Source organism: Erpetoichthys calabaricus, chromosome 1 (assembly GCF_900747795.2).
Source record: "Erpetoichthys calabaricus chromosome 1, fErpCal1.3, whole genome shotgun sequence".
Classification (NCBI taxonomy): Eukaryota; Metazoa; Chordata; class Cladistia; order Polypteriformes; family Polypteridae; genus Erpetoichthys; species Erpetoichthys calabaricus.
In genome coordinates, this window is record NC_041394.2 from 218,576,067 (window position 1) to 218,599,531 (window position 23,465).

The following is a 23,465-nucleotide window of genomic DNA, read 5'->3' on the forward strand; positions in this document are numbered from 1 at the left end:
CTACAAGTTTACCATTTAAAAGATAAGGACTGGGTTTCTTGAACAAAGTATATCATTGAGTAGAGACTTATGATGGTGAGAATAACATTGAATCTTGATGACTTTATTGAAAAGTAGAAGTGGTTGTATGAAAGCATACAGCTATTACTTCAGGAGATGGAAAATAGTCTGTTTATTATATTCCATGTTCTTAAGATACCTAAATACTCTTCAACAGATAACCAAGTTAAAGATAAAGAAGTGAAAATACATTTAACATAATAAGCCATGAGGAAATAGTAGAAAATTAAACAGTTTTAAAAAAAATGGAAATGTACATTGTGGCCCACTGTTAAAAGTTAATCTTATGCACAGAATCAAGCCCCACTTGACCTAACATGCCTGGCTAGAATTCTTTTCTGGTGCTCTTGGAGACTCACTGGGAATGACTACTTCCTCGTTAAGCTACTCATTTGCCATTGTGTGCAGCGCTCAACCATGTATTACATTTTAAAGTCTATTACATGGCCTGCAAACAGTAAAAGGAGAATTTCATGGAATACGTGGGCTTCCAAATGTGATTGGTGCTACTCATTGCACACATATTAATATAAAATCCCCACTGATGAGCCTCAAAACCAATTTGCAGAAAAGGATATCCTTCCCGAAATGTTGAGATCATCTGTGAAAAGAACGTTAAGGCCAAGTAGCGAGGACCTAAACAAGACACAGCAACATGTACTGTATCTGGCTTTTGAAAGACAGTGGGACACATCCATCATCCTTGTTTGACGAGAAATTGAATATGGACTTTGCATGCACAAAACAAGTAATTGAGAGGTGTTCTGATTTGTTAAAAGGTTGTATCAGGTCTTTGCATCAGTCAGGTGGTGCCCTCTAGTTCAGGGTTTCTCAACCACTGAGTTGCAACCCACTATTGGATTGGTGAGTTGAGTTGAGTTGAGATGAGTGGTGAGTCGGTGAGTTGTGAGTTACTAGTGTTTATATTGATAGTGATTTGCTAAGTGGGTTGGGCAGTGGGTTGTGGTCGAGCGATGCTCTGATTGTATTGCTTGATCCTCCTTCTCCTATAAAGATCATGCTCGATTCATCAAGGAGGTCACCCCCCAGTCTAATGATTGCACTGGATTTGTTTGGTGAGTCAGAAAGACACTTATATGGGAAAAAGTGGGTGGCAATACCAAAAAGATTATTCCACAAAAATGTGTGACGATGACCACTGCAGATAGTGTAACACGCAACATTGTTCAGCTCAGTAGCAAACACATTGAGATGGTGGATTTAGAAGACTCTTAAGAAGATCACAAAAAGTGAGCAAGATGTACAATCACAAACATGCCCATTAGTAATAATTATGGTTCACATTTTTTGAATAAACACACTCTTCCTGACAAAAAACTTGCTTTCCCACACTGCCTTTTTCTCAATTATTTTTTTTAACTGATGTCATCTAATGGGTGTGTCACTACCAGCTGCAGTAATTTTGTGGGCTGCCTGCTGCCTTCTCTTTGGCATTACTTGAATAATTATACCACTGTTTTATAAGTATCCGTGGACATTTCTATTTCTGTCACAAATAGAGAAATTGCATGTTCCCTGTACAGTTGACCTTTCAGAATTGCTTGAGTCATCTTTATGACATCTCTCTCATATCCCCCACCAGAATTTATTCATACACGTTAACAATGTGTTGAAAGTGTCAATAGCTTCATTACTAAAGTGTTTTGATTTTTCCAGAGAGACTGGACTTTAAGTGTCTTCTTTATTTCATGCATACTTTATTTGCTGCAATATGTATAATATTGATATTTCATTAATTACTTGAATTATTTGCATTGTTTCACTTCAGCACAGTATCTTAAACCACAAATGTTATTCAAGCTTCCGACAACCAAACTTTCACCACTAGTAGTTTCTTTATTCTCACCTTTTCTTCTCACATGCTCTCTAAAAACTGGTGGAAGAGCTAATGAGAAAAGTGCTACTCAGTCTCTCACAATCCATTATTGACAAACCCTGCCTAACATTTGTGACATTAAATGATTCCACATGTAAAATATCCATGCTGTATCTTGTTTGCAATACCCTGTGTTTTTGTCTTTCATACTTAAATGTCCACTGCCTTTAAAACATTGCTTGCAGTAACTAGGAAAATATTAGTGATGACTATTTCTGTGCAATATGCTGTGTATATCTAGTAATATCTAGGGTATGTAGGCATATCTAACACCAAATAGCTCCAAGCCAGGTAAACCAGTTTTAAACTTTGTCTCTGTCAATTTGATTTACTTGACTGTAGTATCAGTCTATCAGTCAGTTATGTTTACCTGAAAAAGTATAGAGATATGGACTACAAAGTTTAAAATATGCATTTCCTAGTTTTTTATTTGTCAATTTTGGCATTGTATTTGAGAAAATAGTACTAAATAGGGTGGCTTCTAAAGTTTACCGGGATAAGGGCTGTGAAAGTAACTCATTAATCAGGCTACCACTGTGGTGTACTGAATTTGAGGGCTAATCATTCAAGCTCAAAGAACAAAATTAATCTCATTCTAATCAGTGGAAAGAAATTCACTTTTAGATATTTTTTTTTGTGTAATAGTTATACCAGTTCATCCACCCAAGGACAGTGTATATATATATATATAAAATATATATACAGTATATGTACAGGTATATACTGTATATAGTGCTGGGGTGTTGTTCCATGTTAGCCATTATGGATGTAGTGAGAACACAAGCAAAATGACACCTTTTATTGGCTAACTTAAAAAATTACAATATGCAAGCTTTCAAGGCAACTTAAGCCCCTTCTTCAGGCAAGATGTAATGTAAGATGTAACCCTTCTCTCTCTCTCTCTCTCTCTATGTATATATATATATATATATATATATATATATATATATATATATATATATATATATATATACTGTGTAATACAGAAAGAGTCAATATTTTTCCATCTATTTTATGACCCACCTATACAAATCAAATTTGTTGGAGAGCCAGAGCAATAGGCACAATGGTACACAACATCACAAAACTGTTTCCCGGGCAAATGTAGATTACACTTACTGTCATTTTACTGAAAGAAGAAATTGGCATGTTGGAGAAAAAAAAAACATTTGAATATGGGGAGTTCATGTAAACTTCATACAGAAGATACTCAGTCCAGTACCAAAGTAGACAAAGAGATATGAAGCAACAACAAATTGGTTTTCTGTGCCATTATAATGCAACAGAATACATACAGTACACTTAGCACTAATTATTAAGGGCATAAATATAGGCAGGGGTCAGGACAAAATTTATTATGGAAAAATAAGTTATTTTTCAACATATAGGAACCAACGTATTGGATCATTGTTTGTGAAAATATTTTGTCTCATCTGTCTCACTGACAGACTGAGGAGATCGTTCCTCAGCAAAACTATGCAACTCTTCAATTCCACCCGGTGGGGGGGGATGGGGGAGTAAACGTTAACATTATTCAAACTTATTGTCTGTTTTTACCTACATTTTTATTACTCTTTAATTTAATATTGTTTTTTGCATCAGTATGCTGCTGCTGGAGTATGTGAATTTCCCCTTGGGATTAATAGTCTATCTATCTATCTATCTATCTATCTATCTATCTATCTATCTATCTATCTATCTATCTATCTATCTATCTATCTATCTATCTATCTATCTATCTATTAAAAATTGTCACCTCCATCTCTTTGCTTCCTGTTGTGGTTAAAGAATGGACTGTATATGATGTTGTTGAAATATGATACATAAAAACTCTTACATTTAATTACAGTTTCCATTTTAGTACCAACTTGTATTTTAAGATAGCTCATTATAACATATGCAGAAAGGACTGAACCCACAAATGAGCATGTTTAACCACCGATCCCAAGTAACACAATTGTAGGGTTGTGGTTACCACTGGGTGCAAAGCAGAAACCAGCACCAAATTACCACTGTAGTAAATGAGGTGACATTTTTGTCACATTTTTATGCATATCCAGCTGTTTTTAATCTAAAGACTGTCCCATTTTTGTTTTTCAGTTTTCAGAGTTTTTCTCAAGAATTATGAGTACTTGTTTATTCCAGTATGTGGATAGCATGAAATGTAATGAATGCCTATAAGCAGTTTGTAAATAATATATTGCATTCATAATAGGTAATATGTTAAATTTCTGAGGTATTACGATACTTTTTAAAAGCATGCCAGCTTGGTGTTTTAATAGTTACTAATAGTTAGTAGTGAGTCTCTGGTTTGTTTCTGATCTGTTACAGCCTACAACACCTTCTCAAATGATACATTACTTTGTATGCTATATAATGCTTAATTTATATTTTTAGTATGCAAATAAACTTAAAAATTAAAAATGCAATAAGTTGAAATTCTTGTGCCTGCAGATATACACTATATAACATCAACAAGGCCTTTCACAGTGTTCTTTGTAATAACATGAAGGCAGTTTACATTCATACCACTAAGCCACTTGGAATTATGCTGGTCCGTTCTGATTGCATTTCTTCTTGTAAGACTTCTGAAAATGGCTGCATCTGTGCCCATAAAGTCTATGTACATTCCTGAAAAGAGCTCTTCATCTGTAAAGAAAGGTACAGCTTGATTAGCAAAATAGTACATAATGGAATGATCACAAGTTACTAAAAACAGCCACATACTTATGCAATTAGACATAAAAGAGCAGCACAAATAATTGACTGCATGTTTTGGAAACCCTTTTGTTGTGTTCAGACCAATTACTTGTGAAGGACAAAGGCAGACAAATTCAAATGGAGAGTTTTAAATAATCATTGTAGCTGTTGAACTTTACAAGCATTTATAATGCAAAAATCATTTGTTATGACTATTATTGATTTCCTATTATATCAACATTGCACAATATTGAAAATACAACTCTTGTTTGCTTGGTGCAATGCATTTTAAGAACAAAGAAAAGCTATTAGGGGAAAAAATGTCCAACATAGTACTGCTCATTGTGTCAGAGGCCCCCTGTTTTTCACCTGACATTAACATGCAATTTTGGGATTTCATAATCGGACAGCACTTGAGCACATTTAAAACCAGATGTAAATGCATTTTTGATAGAATTGTGATCAGATCACATTTGGAGGCTGTCAGAAGAGGATAATAACCATGTTTAAGAGCAATTTTAATGCAAGTGCGCTTTTTAATCAGCATCCAAAAAAACTTGTAAGTAGAAACTGATTTGAATTTTTCCCTGGGAAAGTCAGACTGGATCTTTATCCAGACACAGTGTCTCAGCAGAAATTGAGATTTGTTATACCAGATGAAAATTTTCCAGTATTTAATCATCCAGTTGCCCACTGTAGCGTCATCTGCCTATTATTATCTGAACTAAGTTCAGCTTGTCAAGGTCATCTGCTTCTAAAGCCCATCTACTTCAAGGTCCAATGGGTTGTGGGTTGTAACATTTCCTTCTGTATACCACTGCTGAAAAGAGCTCTTATTTGAGAAATCTTTGCCTTTCCCGTAGCTTGAGCCTGGCCATTCTCTTCCATCATCAATAGATGATGTTTATTTGTTGTAACGTTCAAAAAAACCCTAGACACTGTGGTGAATGAAAATGGAAGAAGAACAGCTGTTTGCTTCTGATATGCTAGAACCACCATAACTAGCACAAACAAGAATATCATAATCAGAGCATTTTGGTCCACTTATCTTGCCCATTCTTATGATTGGTCAAACAACATATAAACCTCTTGGCCATTCCTGTAGGCTGTATACATTTAATTATAGCCACATCATTATCTGTTAGGTGGAGCAGGCTAAGAGCTCCTCCTCCCAAAAACAGACAAAGACCCCACCATAACATTCTGCAATTTCAAGGCACACATCATTAGTTTTTGTTTGGCATAGTGAGTCACCACATAAAACACACACCAAGTACATCCTGCCCTTAATGCTTTAGTTTCATTTTCTTTTCATCTCTGTGACAGGTGCACAGATGATGGAACGTTTTCAGATTTACACAGAATAAAACCTTTGAGAGTGTGAACTCCCTGCAGTGAAGGCATGTAACATGAATATGTCATGTAACTAATAATGCTTCACGAAAAACACTGCAGCACTACCCTTGCAAGTGAAAAGCTTAGGACACAGACATGGAGAGCTTTTACAACTCTTAATGTAAACACAGTTCCTTACATTTACTGATATATCCAGTACTGAGATGTTGGAATTCTTTTTCAGTGATGTTATGTATACCAAGCTTGTTCAAATCAAAAACTGGCAAAGGCCGGGATCTGAACAGATGCTCTGTCAGAACAAATGCTTTGTTTAATGTACATTTAAGAAAATCACATTTTCAAACTTTACAGCAGCTTTTTAGTCCACCAAATCACAAAAGGCATACAAAGTGCACAGTTTGTGAAAGATGTGTTCATTAATGCCGTCAGTACAACAGATAACTGAATCTATGAAGGTGATAGAATCCTAATGCAGAAAGTGGTGAAGAAGGACTTGATCATCTTGACTTTGCAATTCAGGTATCGTAACAGTGAAAATATTTGTAAAATTGCAGGTTGCTAATAAGGAGATGTGTTAAATTTGGGAAAACTTCACTGTCCACTGTTGACTCATCAAAGTGTCTTCTGAAATATTCATCTTAAATCACATGTTTCCTAACAACTTATAAAATATACTTGTCATTGGCAGGTATATTTTATTGTTTCATTGTTTATTTAGCTTTGGGCTAAATTTGTTTTAAGATTTAAGCTTGGTACTGGGATTATTTGTTAGGCTTTCCTTTTCTACCTTGGTTGTGTTTCCATAAATGTCATATAGATTAGATTTTCTCTTAACGTTGACTTTCTCTTAACTTTAATTTTTTCTGCTTGTATTTTTTGCCAAACTTGTGTTTTTGTCCTTTTTTGTATGTACTTGACAATGTAGTTACTTGCTTGGCAGTTACCAACTGTTTTCCGACCTTAGATGTATCCTTATCCACCTGTTTTCAATGTCCATATTTTTGAGCCTGCCTCTAAACAGTGTCTCTAGTGACTCCAGTCTAATACTAGTCCTTTATGTTAACTTAAATTTAAGTATAAACTCAAACAGAAGAATGATGGCTGTTTATAATATAGTCATTTGACAAATTTGACAGCTGTTCATGAATTTTATTCTTTCCTTTTTAAGTTGTGTAACTCAAGGACAAGTGAAGAAAAGCATTAGATGGTCCTTCATCCAATCCAGAAGAGACCAAAATGGTCCAGCCTTCTTCTGGATGCCACCATGGATTATCTTCATTAAGCAAGTTAACACAGAGAGGAAGCAACCAAATGATATATAAGGAGGAAGCATTATGTCTAAGCACTAGTCAGCCCAAAATATGCTGGCCTCTACAATGTTCAGCTGCTGCTCTTTTCAAATTCTTAGAAACTCAAAATTCTTGCTTGAATATTTGCACTGCAAATAAGACATTTGCTGGGCAAAGCTGGCTGCATATGTGCCTTCACTCAAGGCTTAGGTGCACAATGCTTTTGGTTTCCTTTTCATTGCCTTATGCCTAAGTGACTCTCATGATACTTTGAGAGGCACTTAAGTCTTTCTTTTTAATTTGATTTTTGAAATAGTACTGACTGAGTACAAAAAGAATAAGATAAGATTAACAATCTTCTTCTTCTTCTTTCGGCTGCTCCCATTAGGGGTTGCCACAGCTAACAATATAGTACAATATTTATTTTTTCCTGTGATCACATTTTTATAGAAGTGAAACAAGAAAACAAGAGCCATGAAAATTGATTTAAGACAAGAATACCCCACATGATGGTCCCCAGAATCATAGAACTAATAACTTTTGTTGTTGAATGAAAGTGATGATAAGAGTAGAGAAGTCCATAAGAATGGCAAAAACAGAATATTATTAGAGTGAATATAGAGGACATGCAGTAAGCCAAAAAACAGAAAATTGGGGGAACAGTGAATCTTAAGAATAAAAAACAAAACAAAAAACTAAAAAAACAACAGGGTATTTTAAAGGTGCACAAATGAGATTAATGGACATTAATATAGCATAAAGTTTATGTCAATGTACATGTTTAAAATAAACACGCCGATAATTTTGCATTTTTAGAGGATGCACAGATATTATTAAGTATAGCTTTCCAAGAGATGTGGGAAGATGAAGGCAGGTCGTGGTGTCAGACTGAAAATAAAGGTGGAGGTCAAGCAAATACTTAAGTTACATATAAGTTACATATAAGGATGCCATTAGCTAAAGATTTGAAGGTAGTCAACGTGAAATGTTATAAAGGAGGTGGAAAAGTTGTGGAGAGGACATTATGACATCATTTGCTTTAAAGATTGATCTCAGTTGGAGAAGAAGGTAAAAGAAGGGACAGAAAACCTGGTCCTCTCTAGGTGGGATGTTCGGAACTATAATAAATATTACCACAATACCTTGACCTGCTCAGGGTGCACAAAAAGATAGCTTTGCCACAAATCCACAAATAAAGAAAGCACATGCGGTATGACTTCATTTTGAATGAAATAAAGAGAAGAACAGAGAGGAATCTGGAATAGGCTAGGTTAAATTAAATAAGAAATGAAGATAGCAGGTTAGTAGGGGGGTTTAATCTGGTCCATACTGGCTAAAAGATAAATAATGATATATTTCTAAATCAGGTAAATCAACCCCGTTATCATCTATCAAAAAAATCAATTTAACTGATTAATGGAAGATCTGTTACCATTCCAAATCTAACCTTGTATGATTTTTATTCTTATATATTGTGCGTATTATGTAATTGTTTTGTAGAAGAAGGAAACAGTTCATAGACAGTGTTGTGCTACTTTTCAGTTTATAATTTAAGCATTTTTGATCTCTATATAATATCATTCTAAAGTTTATAAAAGTAATCTTGATAATCTTGATAATGATTCAGCTGTGTGACTTTTCCTTTTTTAAATGTGCTTTTATAGTTCTTCAGAGCTTCTCAGATTTCCTCACCAAGTTCACTGTCTGGGAAATGTTTGTTCATTCTCCTCATGTTGGTGAGGATTCTTGCCAGCTGAAAGTCCTCTTTTGTCTCCTGGTTGTCTATAGCTGATGCTCCCAGAGTAGTTTTTCTGGGGACTCTCTATAATTGCATTTACCATCCTTTGTCTTTGAATATTAGAACTTAGAGGGGAATTCATTTGGTTACATACATCCATCCATCCATCCATCCATCCATCCATCCATCCATTATCCAACCCGCTATATCCTAACTACAGGGTCACGGGGGTCTGCTGGAGCCAATCTCAGCCAACACAGGGCACAAGGCAGGAAACAAACCCCGGGCAGGGCACACACACCAAGCACACACTAGGGACAATTTAGGATCGCCAATGCACCTAACCTGCATGTCTTTGGACTGTGGCAGGAAACCGGAGTACCCGGATAAAACCCACGCAGACACAGGGAGAACATGCAAACTCCGCGCAGGGAGGACCTGGGAAGTGAAGCTGGGTCTCCTAACTGCAAGGCAGCAGCGCTACCCACTGCGCTGCCGTGCCGCCCTTGACTTATAATGAAATCCTTTAAATGAATATAAAACATTTTAAAAAAGATGTTCGGATATCATATGGCATACAAAAAGTGCATACAATAGAATTAATGTCCGCCAAAGAATCTTCATTCTGCATCAGTAAACATCCATAACCATTCTGATTGCTGACAGTATAGAATGAATTCATGAACTTATGTGTTTTATCCAAGTCCTTCTTTTCCCATTAGTATGAAGTTCAGAGGGAACTATGTCACACACGTGCGGATAGGGAACTGCTTAAAAGCTCTGGTGATAGTAATTCCCCATTGCTCCACAGGTTGGTGCCATATCCTAGCGCCTTTTCTCTTCCCCCTCCGCAGGCTGGAAGATTAATGGCTTTAACATTGATCATTTATACATCTGAGGGTCATGGGGAGCCAGAAGAAAAGAAGCAATGTTGGAACAAACGACTAAGAGGTGGTCCAGTCGATCTGGATTGCCAGGGCAAAGCCCATACAAACACATTGAAAACAAACTCCAAGGAATTAAACTGGTTATCAAGCAATACAAAGCAGAAACACTGATAATTTAGAAAACATTATCCCATGTTATGGTAAATAATTTAAATATGAATCGCCTATAATTACCAGCACAGTGCCAGCTGTTTACAATTTGGTGTAAACAAAACAAAAACATCTCACTAATCTTGCTAAACTTTTGTTACACCTTCTTAGACTAACTGGTCTGGCAAGGTCATATACCAGTTAAAGAGTTGGGATGAAAATCGCAATTTCACCTAAATACTAAATTTGATTTGCTAAATAAAACTTTAAGAGAAAATTATATTCATTTTTTGATTACCAAAAATGCATATCATAATGATGTTTTACTTAGGGTGATGTTCTTCGTGAAAAATCCTATAGTATTTAAAAACAAATCAATTATAATTTAAACAAAAAATCACAAAGATTATATGAAGTAGAAATTTAGAAAAGTGTTATTTTCATAAAATTTTTCTACATAAGGCAACATCTGTAAGTGCAGAAAATGTGTATTGAATTATTTGAATTGCTAGTAAAGTAATTACAAATTACATAATGTAAACAATTTTACCACACATAATTATAACATGTTAATAACCCCCAGCTATTGCTCAGTATGTTTATATTTAGATGTTAAAAACTAAGAGTGAGCATTATCAATAGTGAGCTTAAAACTGGAATATAACTTCCCTGGCTGTGAAAGGGATAGATCTTTGCAAAAATTTAGGACCTAATACTCTAGCATGTCACCACATACAATGAATAAATGATCTCTATTTCTCCCTTTTATCTATGTGAGACATCTGACACAGATAAAATTAGAAGAGCCAGCCTGTATGATTTATCAGCTATTTTTGTATCAATGAGAAATTAAACACATGCATGTGCAAGGTTATTTGAATTCAGGGAGACTAGTTTCCATAGTCAATTTTAAATAATAATAAACTGAAGCAAATGCATTAAGACATGTAAGGTTTTAGCTCATCCTGTATGCATGTATTTATTTATGTACGTGTATATACAGTATATATATGTCATAATACACACACACATATATATGTGTGTGTATTACTGTATATACTGTATTTATATATATACAGTATATATATATATATACATATATATAAAGAAATAAATGCACACTGTATGTAGCATGCATTGTTAACATTATGAACAACTAATAGAATTCACAGAGGACTGTCATCTAAACATTTTGATGTGATGCAAGCACACTGTCAACATGAACTTGACACCGTTGACCGTATATTACTTCAAAGCCCAATGCTGAATGGCAGGATATTAAGACATGACAAATGGTATTAGAGAAGGATAAATAAGAACACATCTTGTAATACAAGCTGGTGAATGCTAGGGGAGTGAAGGGTGGAAAGAGTCATTTTACTTACTCATCATGAAAGATACCGTATTAACTTTAGGATTAAAGGAGCAGCGACCTTTTCCAGATTCAGTTTTGGAATCAATAAAAAACACTTGGTCCTGCAGAAAATAATAATAAAAAAAAAGAAATTATTTTGATTTTATGTCCTTTGGAATCTCAGCTTAACATTACCAGTATTTCACATGCCATCACCTCTGTAGTTTTTGTCATATGAACACACAAGTCATTTGCATATATAATGTACTTGTAAATGGAATTATTTCAGTACAAACTGTTTTTTTCATTACAGTTGAAGGAATCTATATTGTTACTTGTTTGTGTTTCAGTTTCTTTGGAAGAAAAACACATTAGCTTTACTTACTGTAAAACTAGATAAAATCAAATATATTTATATATTATTTATATGTATATAATAGGAAATCAAAATAAACAAATCATGTCATACAATCCTCAATAACAAACAAAATAATAATTGTATGTCTACCATAAAATATTTTGTATATATTCCCAGGCTTCTTTTGTCTTTGAAGTGATACTTTAAAATTTTCAAATATCTATACAATTCTATATGGACTTAATTTACAATTAACATTATCAGTTAATATAGAAGAGTCACTTTCATCTTATTTTATACAGTCTGCATACCTACTGTATAACATTAACTGTAGAGTGTCTGGGAAAAACAGTTCTTTCACATACTGCTTAACAGTTAACCTGTTGTAGTTAGCAGTGTTCTCTGTCAACGCCCAATCAGTACTGTACTTTGGCCAGATTTCTATTCCCACAGTTGTTAAAAAACAAAAACAAACTTGCAGTATTTTTATTTGAGGAGTACATTAGCTGAACATAATGAGAGTATTAGGAGTACTACCTCCAGATATATAACACTGATCCCTGTTTACCCACAGCACAGCACCACATGGATAATTGGCATGGATAATTAGCCATGTGCCCAGCTACACTTTAAAATAAAAGGCTTAAAAGATCCCTCAGCCTTCTTGTGTCAGAAAAAATACTAATACCAAAAGATGTATTACTATTTAATAGTAGCTTAAAATAATGGAGCAGTCTCACACTACCACTTCATGGCACGCAGAATGTGTGCCTCAAAATTGGAACTCTGTAAGTGCAATGATCTATATTTTATTTGCTTATTGCTAGTTTGTGGCCATTTGTTGTATTCTTGCTTGTAGTATTTGTTCTTTCTGCATCTTTTGTTGTTTGAGACATGGTGGTGCAGTGTTTAGCACTGCTCTTACAGCGCAGATCATATTTTTGGACACAATAATCAGTCCAGCATAGTTGGTAGACACTTCTCTAGCCCTCAGGGACAGATCATGTCACCATTTTAAGCCACTTAAAACTACAGGTTGCAATTCATAAATAAATGTTGTTTTTGTTGTTCTTGTAGACAGAATCCTATGCCAGTTGTTTGATGACGTACATCCATATTTTACAATGTAAGCAGCTGTAAATCTATCCATTAATATTCTCAGCCTATTTTTACATTTCATCACAGGTTTACCTCACAGAATTAAACAATTTATGATGGAAACAGAAAAAGTTATGCCTCAGTAAAGCATGATATATTTCATTTAATGAATTGAATAATTCCACAGTAGAAGCATAAAAGAGGAGAGAGATGCATCATTAGCCTTGATTTAAATGTTACATACTGAGGGGCCTCACAAAGAGAGAGAAGCAGGGAATCCCAGAGATTCAGAGCTGACATAACTCACATAACTTTCTCAAACCCACTTAATCCAATCCAGTGTCGCAGAGGGAGATTTGCAGCTACAAACCTAAATTAACATTCAACAAGAATTGTGTAGCTTGGCTATGAGACAGTAAAAAGTTCTTAATTGTCCCTTTTTTTAGATTGTAAAGAGAAACACATTCTGAGGTAAAGTTGTTGACAGCTTTGTAAGTTAATAGCAACATTTTAAAGATATTTATGTATGTAAAATAATAACTGTGTAGTTGAGCTTGATGGGGTGCCGTGATCAATGCAAACACCCTCCATTGCACTTATTCTATTCATAATTGTAAATGCTGTAATCTCCTTTCAGTCTTACTCTAAATGTGGCTTAGGCTGAAAGGTAAAGCTGCTTAAATCTCTTAAAGCTGTATATTTCATTTGTCATATATATCTCAAAAAAATTAATTAGATCCATCTGTAGAAAACTGGCGAACGCCTAATTTAATGAAAAGTAGTGTTAGCAGCCACAGCCCACATTTGATGGAAAGATATATTTGATATTCAGAAAATCATCCTTAAACAACAAGGATATGTTTTATGTGTTGAAGCTAATTCTGCACCCATCTGCATGTATTCTGATGATTACTCTCATATATCTTAGCTTTCTATAAATCAAGGCAGACAGCATTTCACACTCCACTGCTTTCCAACAAATTAAATAAAAGTGCTACATCCTAAAAATAAAATTTCCTCTACCAAAATCTGCATTCACTGTACTGGATAGCTGCCTTTTCTATTTAATCTATTGTAACTATTTATTATTTTTCATGTAATACTATATAAGCATACATACAGTACGTGGTTTAATATTGGATCTCCTCCAGTGCTTTCAAATTTCCTCTCTTTGTAGTGATCTTTAAAAAATGTTTTGAACGAACAACTACAGAAGAATCCCTCTTGATTACACTCATTTGCTACCACTCTCATTTCCTCTAATCCATTACTAATTACTCTTTTCATTTTTTTAAAGACCACTATTATACATTATATATAGCATTATGTTAGTGGGGCTTATTGGTATAGGTGCATTGTGGCACAGCTGCCTCATGTTGACTTTGTGCATTCCCTCTATAGTCATTTGATTTTTATATACTGTAGATACTCCAGATGCCTGTTTTGTCCAAAAGACAGACCAGTTAGTATTGCCGCTAACCCCAGACTGGCCCAGAATGAGTAAATATGGACCTGTGCATGCAAGACAAAAGGTACACTAAAGGGACAAATGGAATTTTTATAATCTTTTATTGTTTTAAGTGACATTATAGATAAGTGTTTTTTAGGTGATTTTTTGCCTTTTCTAAAACAATATTCTACTGTTGAAAAAGTAAACAAGTAACTAATACCATCTCCATAGAATTTTTTTTTTTTTAAATCTTAAAATGCTTACCTCTGATCTGCGTCCTCTGTTTATGTAGGTACACACGGGGCTGAATGCACCACTGCCACAGATAAATAAATGTGTACGGTTATACGGCTGAATTACTCTCACAAAGTTTCCACATCCATGCTAAAATAGTAACAAAAGACACTGAATTACAATATGATTTGGAGGCTGTATGTCTACTATTTTTTTTTGATTATTCACTTTTATGTAGCAACAAATTTCACAACAATATTTTAAGGATCAGAAGTGTCACTTTGATAAATTTGTCTTACAGATAATCTAATGAATGGAAGAAAAATATATCTGAAATAAATGGAACATAAACTGGAAGAGAAAGCTGGATATTCAATCATTTCCATTTTGCAACACGTTTAACTCTTTCAGGGCTGATGTCAACTCTTGTCAAAAGGAGAGTTGAAGATGGTAATTATCTGTAAACTGTCATAAAACCAACCGTTATGTTTTAGTTGGACTCTCGTTGCTAGAAGGAAAGTTAGCTTAATTGATTTTGACCAAGATTTCCTGTGCTCGCATGAGTAGCAAGGTGCAAGCAATGGCAAAAATGGCACTGACATCTGCCGAGAGATCAAAGCAAATGCTTAAAGCAAAATACTCTGTGGACGACGTTTTGCCTATTATCTCTGAATTGGACTATGACTTGTGTCGGACTCCGATTTTGATGCAAGTGATCGAAAACGAATGTGAGGTTCCATCTTCAGCTGATTGGTCCCCAATTGTGGTGCTGAACAGGTTCATGTAGCTGACATGCCTAGAGCAATGTTCAGCTGGGAGGACTGCCACTTACAATGATAAGTGGTAGAAACCAGATTGCAATGCATTGTGACCGTGACCACTGCTGCCCCAGCCACACGAAGACAGCCTGGCAGCAAGCTTGCTGCATATTCTTGTCAAACAGTCAGCCACAACATGCAGCAACAGATGTTTTATTTTGATTTCTGTGTGAAGCCATTGCTTTTCAGAAAACTGTTTTTTGAAAAAAATATTCAGCCCTCAAAGAGTTAATTTATGGATTTTCAAGGTAATACTTTATTCTCATCTCATTTTAATTATGCATGTTCTGGTAAACTTTGCCTAAACCTAGCATACTTCCTTGCCCAAAGATAATGCTCACCCCACCTGAAGGAAATTCTAGGTGCTCCCAAAGTAGCTAAAACATGCCATTTTTTCCAGTACACCCTGTAGATCAGTCCCAGAAAGCTGAATCGTGGGAAACATCTTGTAAAAGGCATGCAGAGGACATCATTTGTGGAATCAAACTCGGCTAACTACTCTCAACTCTGAAATTTTCTGAAATTCTCAATCTACTCATCCTAACACTACCACTTCACCACCTACGTATGTCTATCATGTACTTAAACTCCTCCATTTGGAACAGCTTCTTTCTACTCATCAACTTTCTCAGAGAAGAACTTTGACCTCAGAGGTGAACTTGCTGATTCACACTCTTCTGCACATCCCTCCACTGAAGACAGGATGCCGTGGTCAGATGAGACTAGGAAGACATCATTATACAATAATAAAAAAAAAACACACAACAACCCTTACATAACATTATTGTCCTAACTCTGAAAATCATGACCAGTAGAGAAGATAACACTGATTCTTCATAGAATCCTAAATGGATTTCAAAGAAAGTCATAACTGAATTTACTTATTGATAATAAAGAATGAATAAGAGATTGAATGATACTGAACACCAAAACTGGAATACCAATATGTTCAAATGCCACACACAAGGCACAGCAATATGCTTCAACTACAACTTTCTTCTGGTCTTCAAAATATCTTTACATATAACTGGTAAACAGTCACAGCTTCTCAGATATTTGTGCAAGGATAAAGAGTTGGCCAAAAGTTTTATAGGCTGGAGAGGATTCAAATTACTCCTCCTGATTCCAAGATTAATCTGTTGGCTGAAGTGTCCACCCCAGCAAATTAGCATACATTTTTAGCTTGTGCCAGCGTTAGGAGCACACGTGGCAGGGTGTGCTGAACTAATTATATAATTACCACTCAAGCGGTGATGGTAGTCAGCAGGCACCAACTGCAGGTTGAGTTAAAAAAAGGGAATGGGTCAGGAGGGGTTGTGTTTTGCTATGAGAAAAACCAGAGTGGGAGAGCTATTGCTGGTAGTAGAGGTAACAGGATAAAGGGAAGGGCAGCATGGGTTTTTGCCGACCATCTCATAAAGAGGCAGTTCTCTGCTGTGGCAGTACTCTCATCAGTAGCTTAGCTGAGGAGCGGACAAGAAGGAAAGAGAGACAAAGAACCAGGAGTTGGTCCAGAGGAGGAGGCTCAGGACATGGTGGCATTCAGAGAACAGCATGACACGCTGGGAGCTGTGGCAGTTGTTTGAATCTGCATGGTTGATTGGGAACACAGCAGGTGGTGTTAGAGAGGAAACCAGATGTAGTGGCATTTAGAAAAGAGCAAGGCAGCCTGGAAACCGAGAAAACCATTAATGCTGTAGTTCAGGTCTGAGTGGGGGATCAGGGATGCAATGGGCTGCACAGTGAAGTCGCCCATTGTACTGATAAGGACAGAAAGAGATCAGGAAAGGATGTGATGGTTTTAACTCTCTGCTTTGCAATTTGAACTTTATTCATTCAAATTTTCTATTTATTTATTTCTTGAACACACCAAAGTTTCTGGTTTATTTTAATGGATGGATTGTATGGATTTATTTATTCAAATTATGTATTGCCTTATTTGAATATACACTATTTGCACACTTTATTCTCCTCTTTTAAATAAACTTCCAGTATTCTGATTTTAAAGCGTCACCTGTCTGCTCACTTACTCTGGTCCTTCATTGGTTATGGGTACTGATGTCATTGGATAAAAGAAGAAGACATGGCAGCAGGTCCAGAGCATCATACATCTCCACTTTGACATGGATATTTTCCCACCCTGATATGCTCCTAGCCAACTGATTCATTTTCTTTTAAATCTTGAGAATCTTTGTGTGGAAGTGCCCCCTTTTGTTTTGCTTACAGCTAGTGTATACAAACTGCTGCAGCCATGATAAGTAAGGAGACACATTTACAGAGGTGACATTTAAATTCATTCCAAAATGAGGTTCTGTACTAGCTGTTATTTGGCAACTCCACCAAATCACTGAGCATCTATCTGCTCAACATCGCTCTTTACATAAAGGTCCACATCATACTTTCAGATCAAATGACACAAATACAAAGTTGATTATTGAATTTGAGTGGGAGTGCTGTTTTTGTACTGTATTTTAAGCAGCTGAGCCACCTCACCATATACACAGAAGCACTTAACTTACATAGATAGATAGATAGATAGATAGATAGATAGATAGATAGATAGATAGATAGATAGATAGATAGATAGATAGATAGATAGATAGATAGATAGATAGATAGATTCAGGGAAAATTTTGATACTTGAATGCTTTATTTCACGGTCCAGTTATCTAAAAGAGACATTTATGAAACACTTGCACATTCTAAATAGCTCTACAAGCACAGAAAATTAAAATAATGCATATTGTTCAAAAATATTTTGCAAATGTTACATAGGAATCCAAGAATAAGCATTGTATTTGTAAGTGTAAAAAGTATGTCTTTGCTCTAAAACATTTCCTAACTAAGTGGAAAATTATTTAGTAAAATCTTTTTTTCCTTTTCTTTTTCCTATGCACTTTCCCTCTATGCATTTTTAAAACCACAAAACATCTTGTTGTATATCATTTATTTCCTTGCTCAGCCTGTTAGAAAGCCATCTCAGTCATTGTTTGGCAAGAGCATTAGGGCAAACTGACTCAGAAGTAAAACATTTTATTTTCTCCTTACTGTGGGATCTTTGCCAGCCATTTTGCATTCTTCAATTTTGCTGCTTGATGCCGGCCAGAATACCTTTTAAATGAAGCATATTAAAAACAGTCAATGCAATTCTGAAGCTTTGTAATATAAAAAATAAAAATACCAGGTTAATGTTCATTATATATTTCACACGTGAAAGGCTAATATTTACAGATTATTGAGACATACAGTTTTAACTTTTTTTCTGTTGTGTGAAATAAAAATAGCATTCAAAAAAGACAGCTTTTTCTCAACAGAGAACATTTTCTTCAGGCAACATTTAAAATCCAGCACTTCTCTCCTCCATGTTTAGAACTAACAACATTGAGTCTGTATTTTCAAATCTAAAATTTTGAGTTGCATACTTTTATATATGTAAAGTACACTTCAGAAAGGCATTATTGTGCCACACAGAGTTTATTATTGAAGATACAACTTACAGAAAGAGATTCATGGGTAATGTTGTTAATGTTTAATGACAGAACATGGTCTTTACTGCCCACATAAATCCGATCCTGGTCTTCATCCATTAGTAGAATCCTGTAGTCCATGGGATATGGAGATACACTGTAATGTTGCGAGGTTTGTGTGGCTTGTAAATCTGAAATGGAAGCAATAGACATGCTCTTTTCAAAACACATTCAACATTTACTGAATTAATAGAGTCTGTAAAAAAGATTTATGACACAGTATTTCAATAATATTTTGAATGCAACATAAACAACAAGAATAAAAGTTACTGTTGAGGAAAACTTGATTTTGAAACAGAATAATGAACCTAAATCCAATATTCTGTGAAGTTTCAGTGTTGACTGAAAGAGTTAATCCATGGATATTGGTAAATAATTGAGCAGTAATTGTGATAAATTGCTAACTGAATGAAATAAATATTTCTGTTAATTGAACATATTCCAGATGGCACAATGAAGCAATGGTTAGTGCAGAGTCACCTTCGGTGGTCAGCTATCATTTCCTCACCAAGTTCACTGTCTGGGAAATGTTTGTTCATTCTCCTCATGTTGGTGAGGATTCTTGCCAGCTGAAAGTCCTCTTTTGTCTCCTGGTGGTCTATAGCTGATGCTCCCAAAGTAGTTTTTCTGGGGACTCTCTATAATTGCATTTACCATCCTTTGTCTTTGAATATTAGAACTTAGAGGGGAATTCATTTGGTTACATACATCCATCCATCCATCCATCCATTATCCAACCCGCTATATCCTAACTACAGGGTCACGGGGGTCTGCTGGAGCCAATCCCAGCCAACACAGTGTGCAAGGCAGGTAACTAACCCTGGGCAGGTTGCCAGCCCACCGCAGGGTTACATACATATTTATCTATATGTTACTGTTTCAACCTTCTTAATCCAGTTGAGGACTGAACATTAGTGGGGCTGGTCCCAGCATAAGGTACAAAAACAAGTACAGTGGAACCTCGGTTCACGAACGTCTCGGTACACGTACAAATTGGTTTATGACCAAAAAGTTTGCCAAACCTTTCCCTCGGTTCACGACCACACACTCAGTATACGAACAAGCCACTTTCCCTTTCGGTTTGTACATGTTCAGTCTCTCCCTGTGCATTTCCTGTGCAGCGAGAAAGAGAGAGAGAGCGAGAGAGCGCGTGACACACACACACACACACACACACACACAGAGGCAGCGAAATAGACAGACACACACACACAGGCAGCGGGAGAGAAAGAGCCGCGCACACACACAGGCAGCGCGAGAGAGACAGTCGCGCACACACACACACAGGCAGCGTGAGATGAGCTGCACACACACATAGGCAGCGCGAGCGATAGAGAGGGCTGGACTCATAAGATAGAGAAGGCAGTTAAAGAATGCACTGGGCTTGATTTTGTTTTCACTTCTGTTTACAGCGATCAGTTTGTAGCATGCATTGTTGTAATGTTACTTTTCTTGGTGGTTTATTAAATTACGGATTTTTTCAAATGTTTATTTTTTTCCCTGTGCTTAAAACTCATTAAAAAAAAGTGTTTTTAGCCAGCGGTTGGTAGCACTATAGTGCAAACTATTGCAGTGTTAGTTTTCTCTGTTGTTCAAGGTTTTCTCAGTGTTATTCAATGTTTTTACATTTAGTTTACTATTACGCTGTGCATTCTATGGTTTAATTAACTATATTTGTGCTTAAAAACTTAAAAAAAATATATATTTACATACAGTTAGTATGGTCTGGAACAGATTAATTGTATTTACATACAATCCTATGGGGGAAATTGCTTCGGTTCATGACCAAATCAGTTTACGACCAGAGTTTTGGAACGAATTATGGTCGTGAACCGAGGTTCCACTGTACAAGTCACAGGGTGCTTACACATCCACACTAACTTATGGTGAACTAATCTGAAGCCATCAATTAACTCATTGGGATGTAAGATGAAAACCAAAGTTTCCAAGGGAAACCCCACACCAGCACAAAGATAATGTGCAGGCATCTCACAGACTGTGACCAGATTTGAGTTCAAAGTTAGTCTTTAGAGGTTTGCGACAGTAAAACTAACCACTTTCTTCTTTGGTAAAGTCATCATGGATATTTCACAAAGGGCTTAAGTATATCACAGAGAGAAACATTTTGTGGATGCATTAAAATGATCCTCTCTTTGACTTTCAATCACACACAATAGACATCATTGGCTACCTCGTCAGACCAACATAACAATCTACTGTAACGGGGCTGATAAAAAATATAGCATTCCCATCTTTGGAATATGGAAGGAAAACCCACAAAGACATGGACAGAGCATGCAAAGTCCACATGGGCAGTGAACAGGCATGTGATTCAAACCCAGCACTCCAGAGCTGTGAGGAAGAAGTGCAAAACACTATATGACCATGCTGCCCAAAAAGGATCCTTATTATTTAGATCTGATGGAACATGGATGGTAAAGAATGTTTGCCAGATCATTCTCAATATGGCATGTTCAGTAAATATGATAGTATGTACAAAAGCACAACAAAGATATTACAGCAAACATACATGCCATTCTTAGCACCTAAACCTTTTTTAATATTATTTTGTGAAATTAATGCCTTTACTTATTTAGTAGTATATAGTGTAATAGTGTAAATAACGACAATTTCCAGTTAAAAATTAAAAGTTCTAAAAATTACACCAGAGTGTGACTTACATGCATAATATTAAAAATTTTAAACATGCATATTTGTACATATAGTGTTTTTCATTTTACTCATTTTCTAATATGTGTCGAAAGATTAAAAGACAACTTATTAAAACAATTTTAGAAACAGACAAACCTCTCTGTATTTTTTCTGTATGCATATGACTTTCATCAGTATTACTTAGCTTCTTTAGTCAGCAAAATATATCTATTTTGTATTTTTTAAAAATGTTATTTTTCATTTCACACTTTATTAAAGGAAACATTTATATAGCTTGGTTTGATATAAACATAAGTAAGTCATCACGTGTCACATGTGTCATTATGATTTAATATACAGTATATATGACAGCGCTTAAGGATATAAATAGCAGGAGGTGTAATCTGTACAACTCTGGCTGTGGTTCTGACACCTCAGCTAGAAGTTAACATTGGAAAAGATAAAAGTCTGTTTTTACATTAACAGTGCTCTGAAATGTAAACATTTCATTTCAAACATACCCTGTGAATCAGCTATAATTATTAAAAAATAACTACAGAATCATGTATTGTTAATAAAGTATGGCATTTAGATACTATTTAAACTATTGGAAAATGAACTTATTAATAAAACGTGACTGTCTTTGAAAAATGATTATAAAATAATGCATGTAGTTTTCCTGCTGCAATTTGTTTTTAATGACTGGATTTCATTTACATTTAAGTTAGTGAAAATATTTATTAACCACTTTACATCATTTTAATTAAAAACTCACTTTTACAGTATATCATAACACTGGCCTCATTTAGTGTGATTATTACTGATGACAGAATTCCCTAATCCTAGCATCTTCCTAACCTTTGCAAATGTCTCTATCATTTTACTATCGGGCACATTAGATCAGTACTCCGTGACACTGAGCTATAGCTGTCATGAACAACTCTACTCTGTAAACTCACTGCAATAAAAGATGGATGGCTTGGCAGACTTCACCTGGTAAGATGTATTTCCTTCAGTTCCCTTGGGGTATTTATGACACTTTACAATAAATTAACTACATAAGTAAATTTGCCATTAAAAAGTGTAAAAATGATCTGTAAAGCCTCAGTCATTGGCCAGCAGGTTTAAACAATGTCTACTTGCTCCTCCCATTTCCAAAAGCTTTATGATTGTAACAATGTTGCTAAAATTATTTACAGTGTGATATTTAATTATTAACAATACTTTTTCAATCAGATGTGTGCAGGTTTCTTACTTTTCAGAATGGAAACATTTATCAATAATCATGAACCACAACACCCACCCATCCAACATTTGCCAAAGTATACAGACTATGAATCATTAGTCGTCTTTAGGCTCACAAATCAGTTTGTGGCAGACAAATTGTCTTTGCCTGTGCAGAATAGCAAAAGATAATGTTGATTTAAAAGTTAAGAGGTTGATGCTGTACTGAATATAATCACAGTTTTATTTAAATATGATACTCCCATTTATTTACTTAATCTCTCACTTTTCCATTTCAGGGTAATAAAGAGTCAGGGTCTAAACCAGCATGAGTGGAGCAAGACAGGAATTGGACATTGCAAATCACAACCACAGTCATTAGTTAGCCTAATGTGCATGACTGGTATTCTACCTTTGTCTACATGGGTTTTCTCGACATGTCAGTATTCTCTCACTTATCAAAGACATGCATGCTAGGTAATTGTAGAATGCGTTAGACATGCAAACTTGGTGAGTATTTTGTGGTATCTGGTGTGAGGGTACTGGGTAAAAAGGAAGGAAAATGTCACAGTCAGCAACACATCTTTTATTTTCCTTCCTATTGTGGGCGACAAAGGATAATCATTAATAACATAACTTCCACCCAGCAGCTAACTCTGCACCTACCAGTCAA

The 23,465-nt window shown here is 35.5% G+C and overlaps 1 protein-coding gene across 1 annotated transcript in view; it reads right to left on the reverse strand.

Annotated features, from left to right (window-relative positions):
• The window catches only part of sema3c (sema domain, immunoglobulin domain (Ig), short basic domain, secreted, (semaphorin) 3C), a 176,608-nt gene that overhangs the window by 49,148 nt on the left and 103,995 nt on the right, over positions 1 to 23,465 (reverse strand). Inside the window, exons 3-7 of the mRNA XM_028811866.2 lie at positions 18,887 to 19,047; positions 18,438 to 18,500; positions 14,602 to 14,721; positions 11,463 to 11,553; positions 4,487 to 4,606 (exon numbers count right to left, since the gene is read on the reverse strand). Coding sequence (XP_028667699.2) covers positions 4,487 to 4,606; positions 11,463 to 11,553; positions 14,602 to 14,721; positions 18,438 to 18,500; positions 18,887 to 19,047 — 555 coding nt within the window. The remainder of the gene's footprint in view (positions 1 to 4,486; positions 4,607 to 11,462; positions 11,554 to 14,601; positions 14,722 to 18,437; positions 18,501 to 18,886; positions 19,048 to 23,465) is intronic.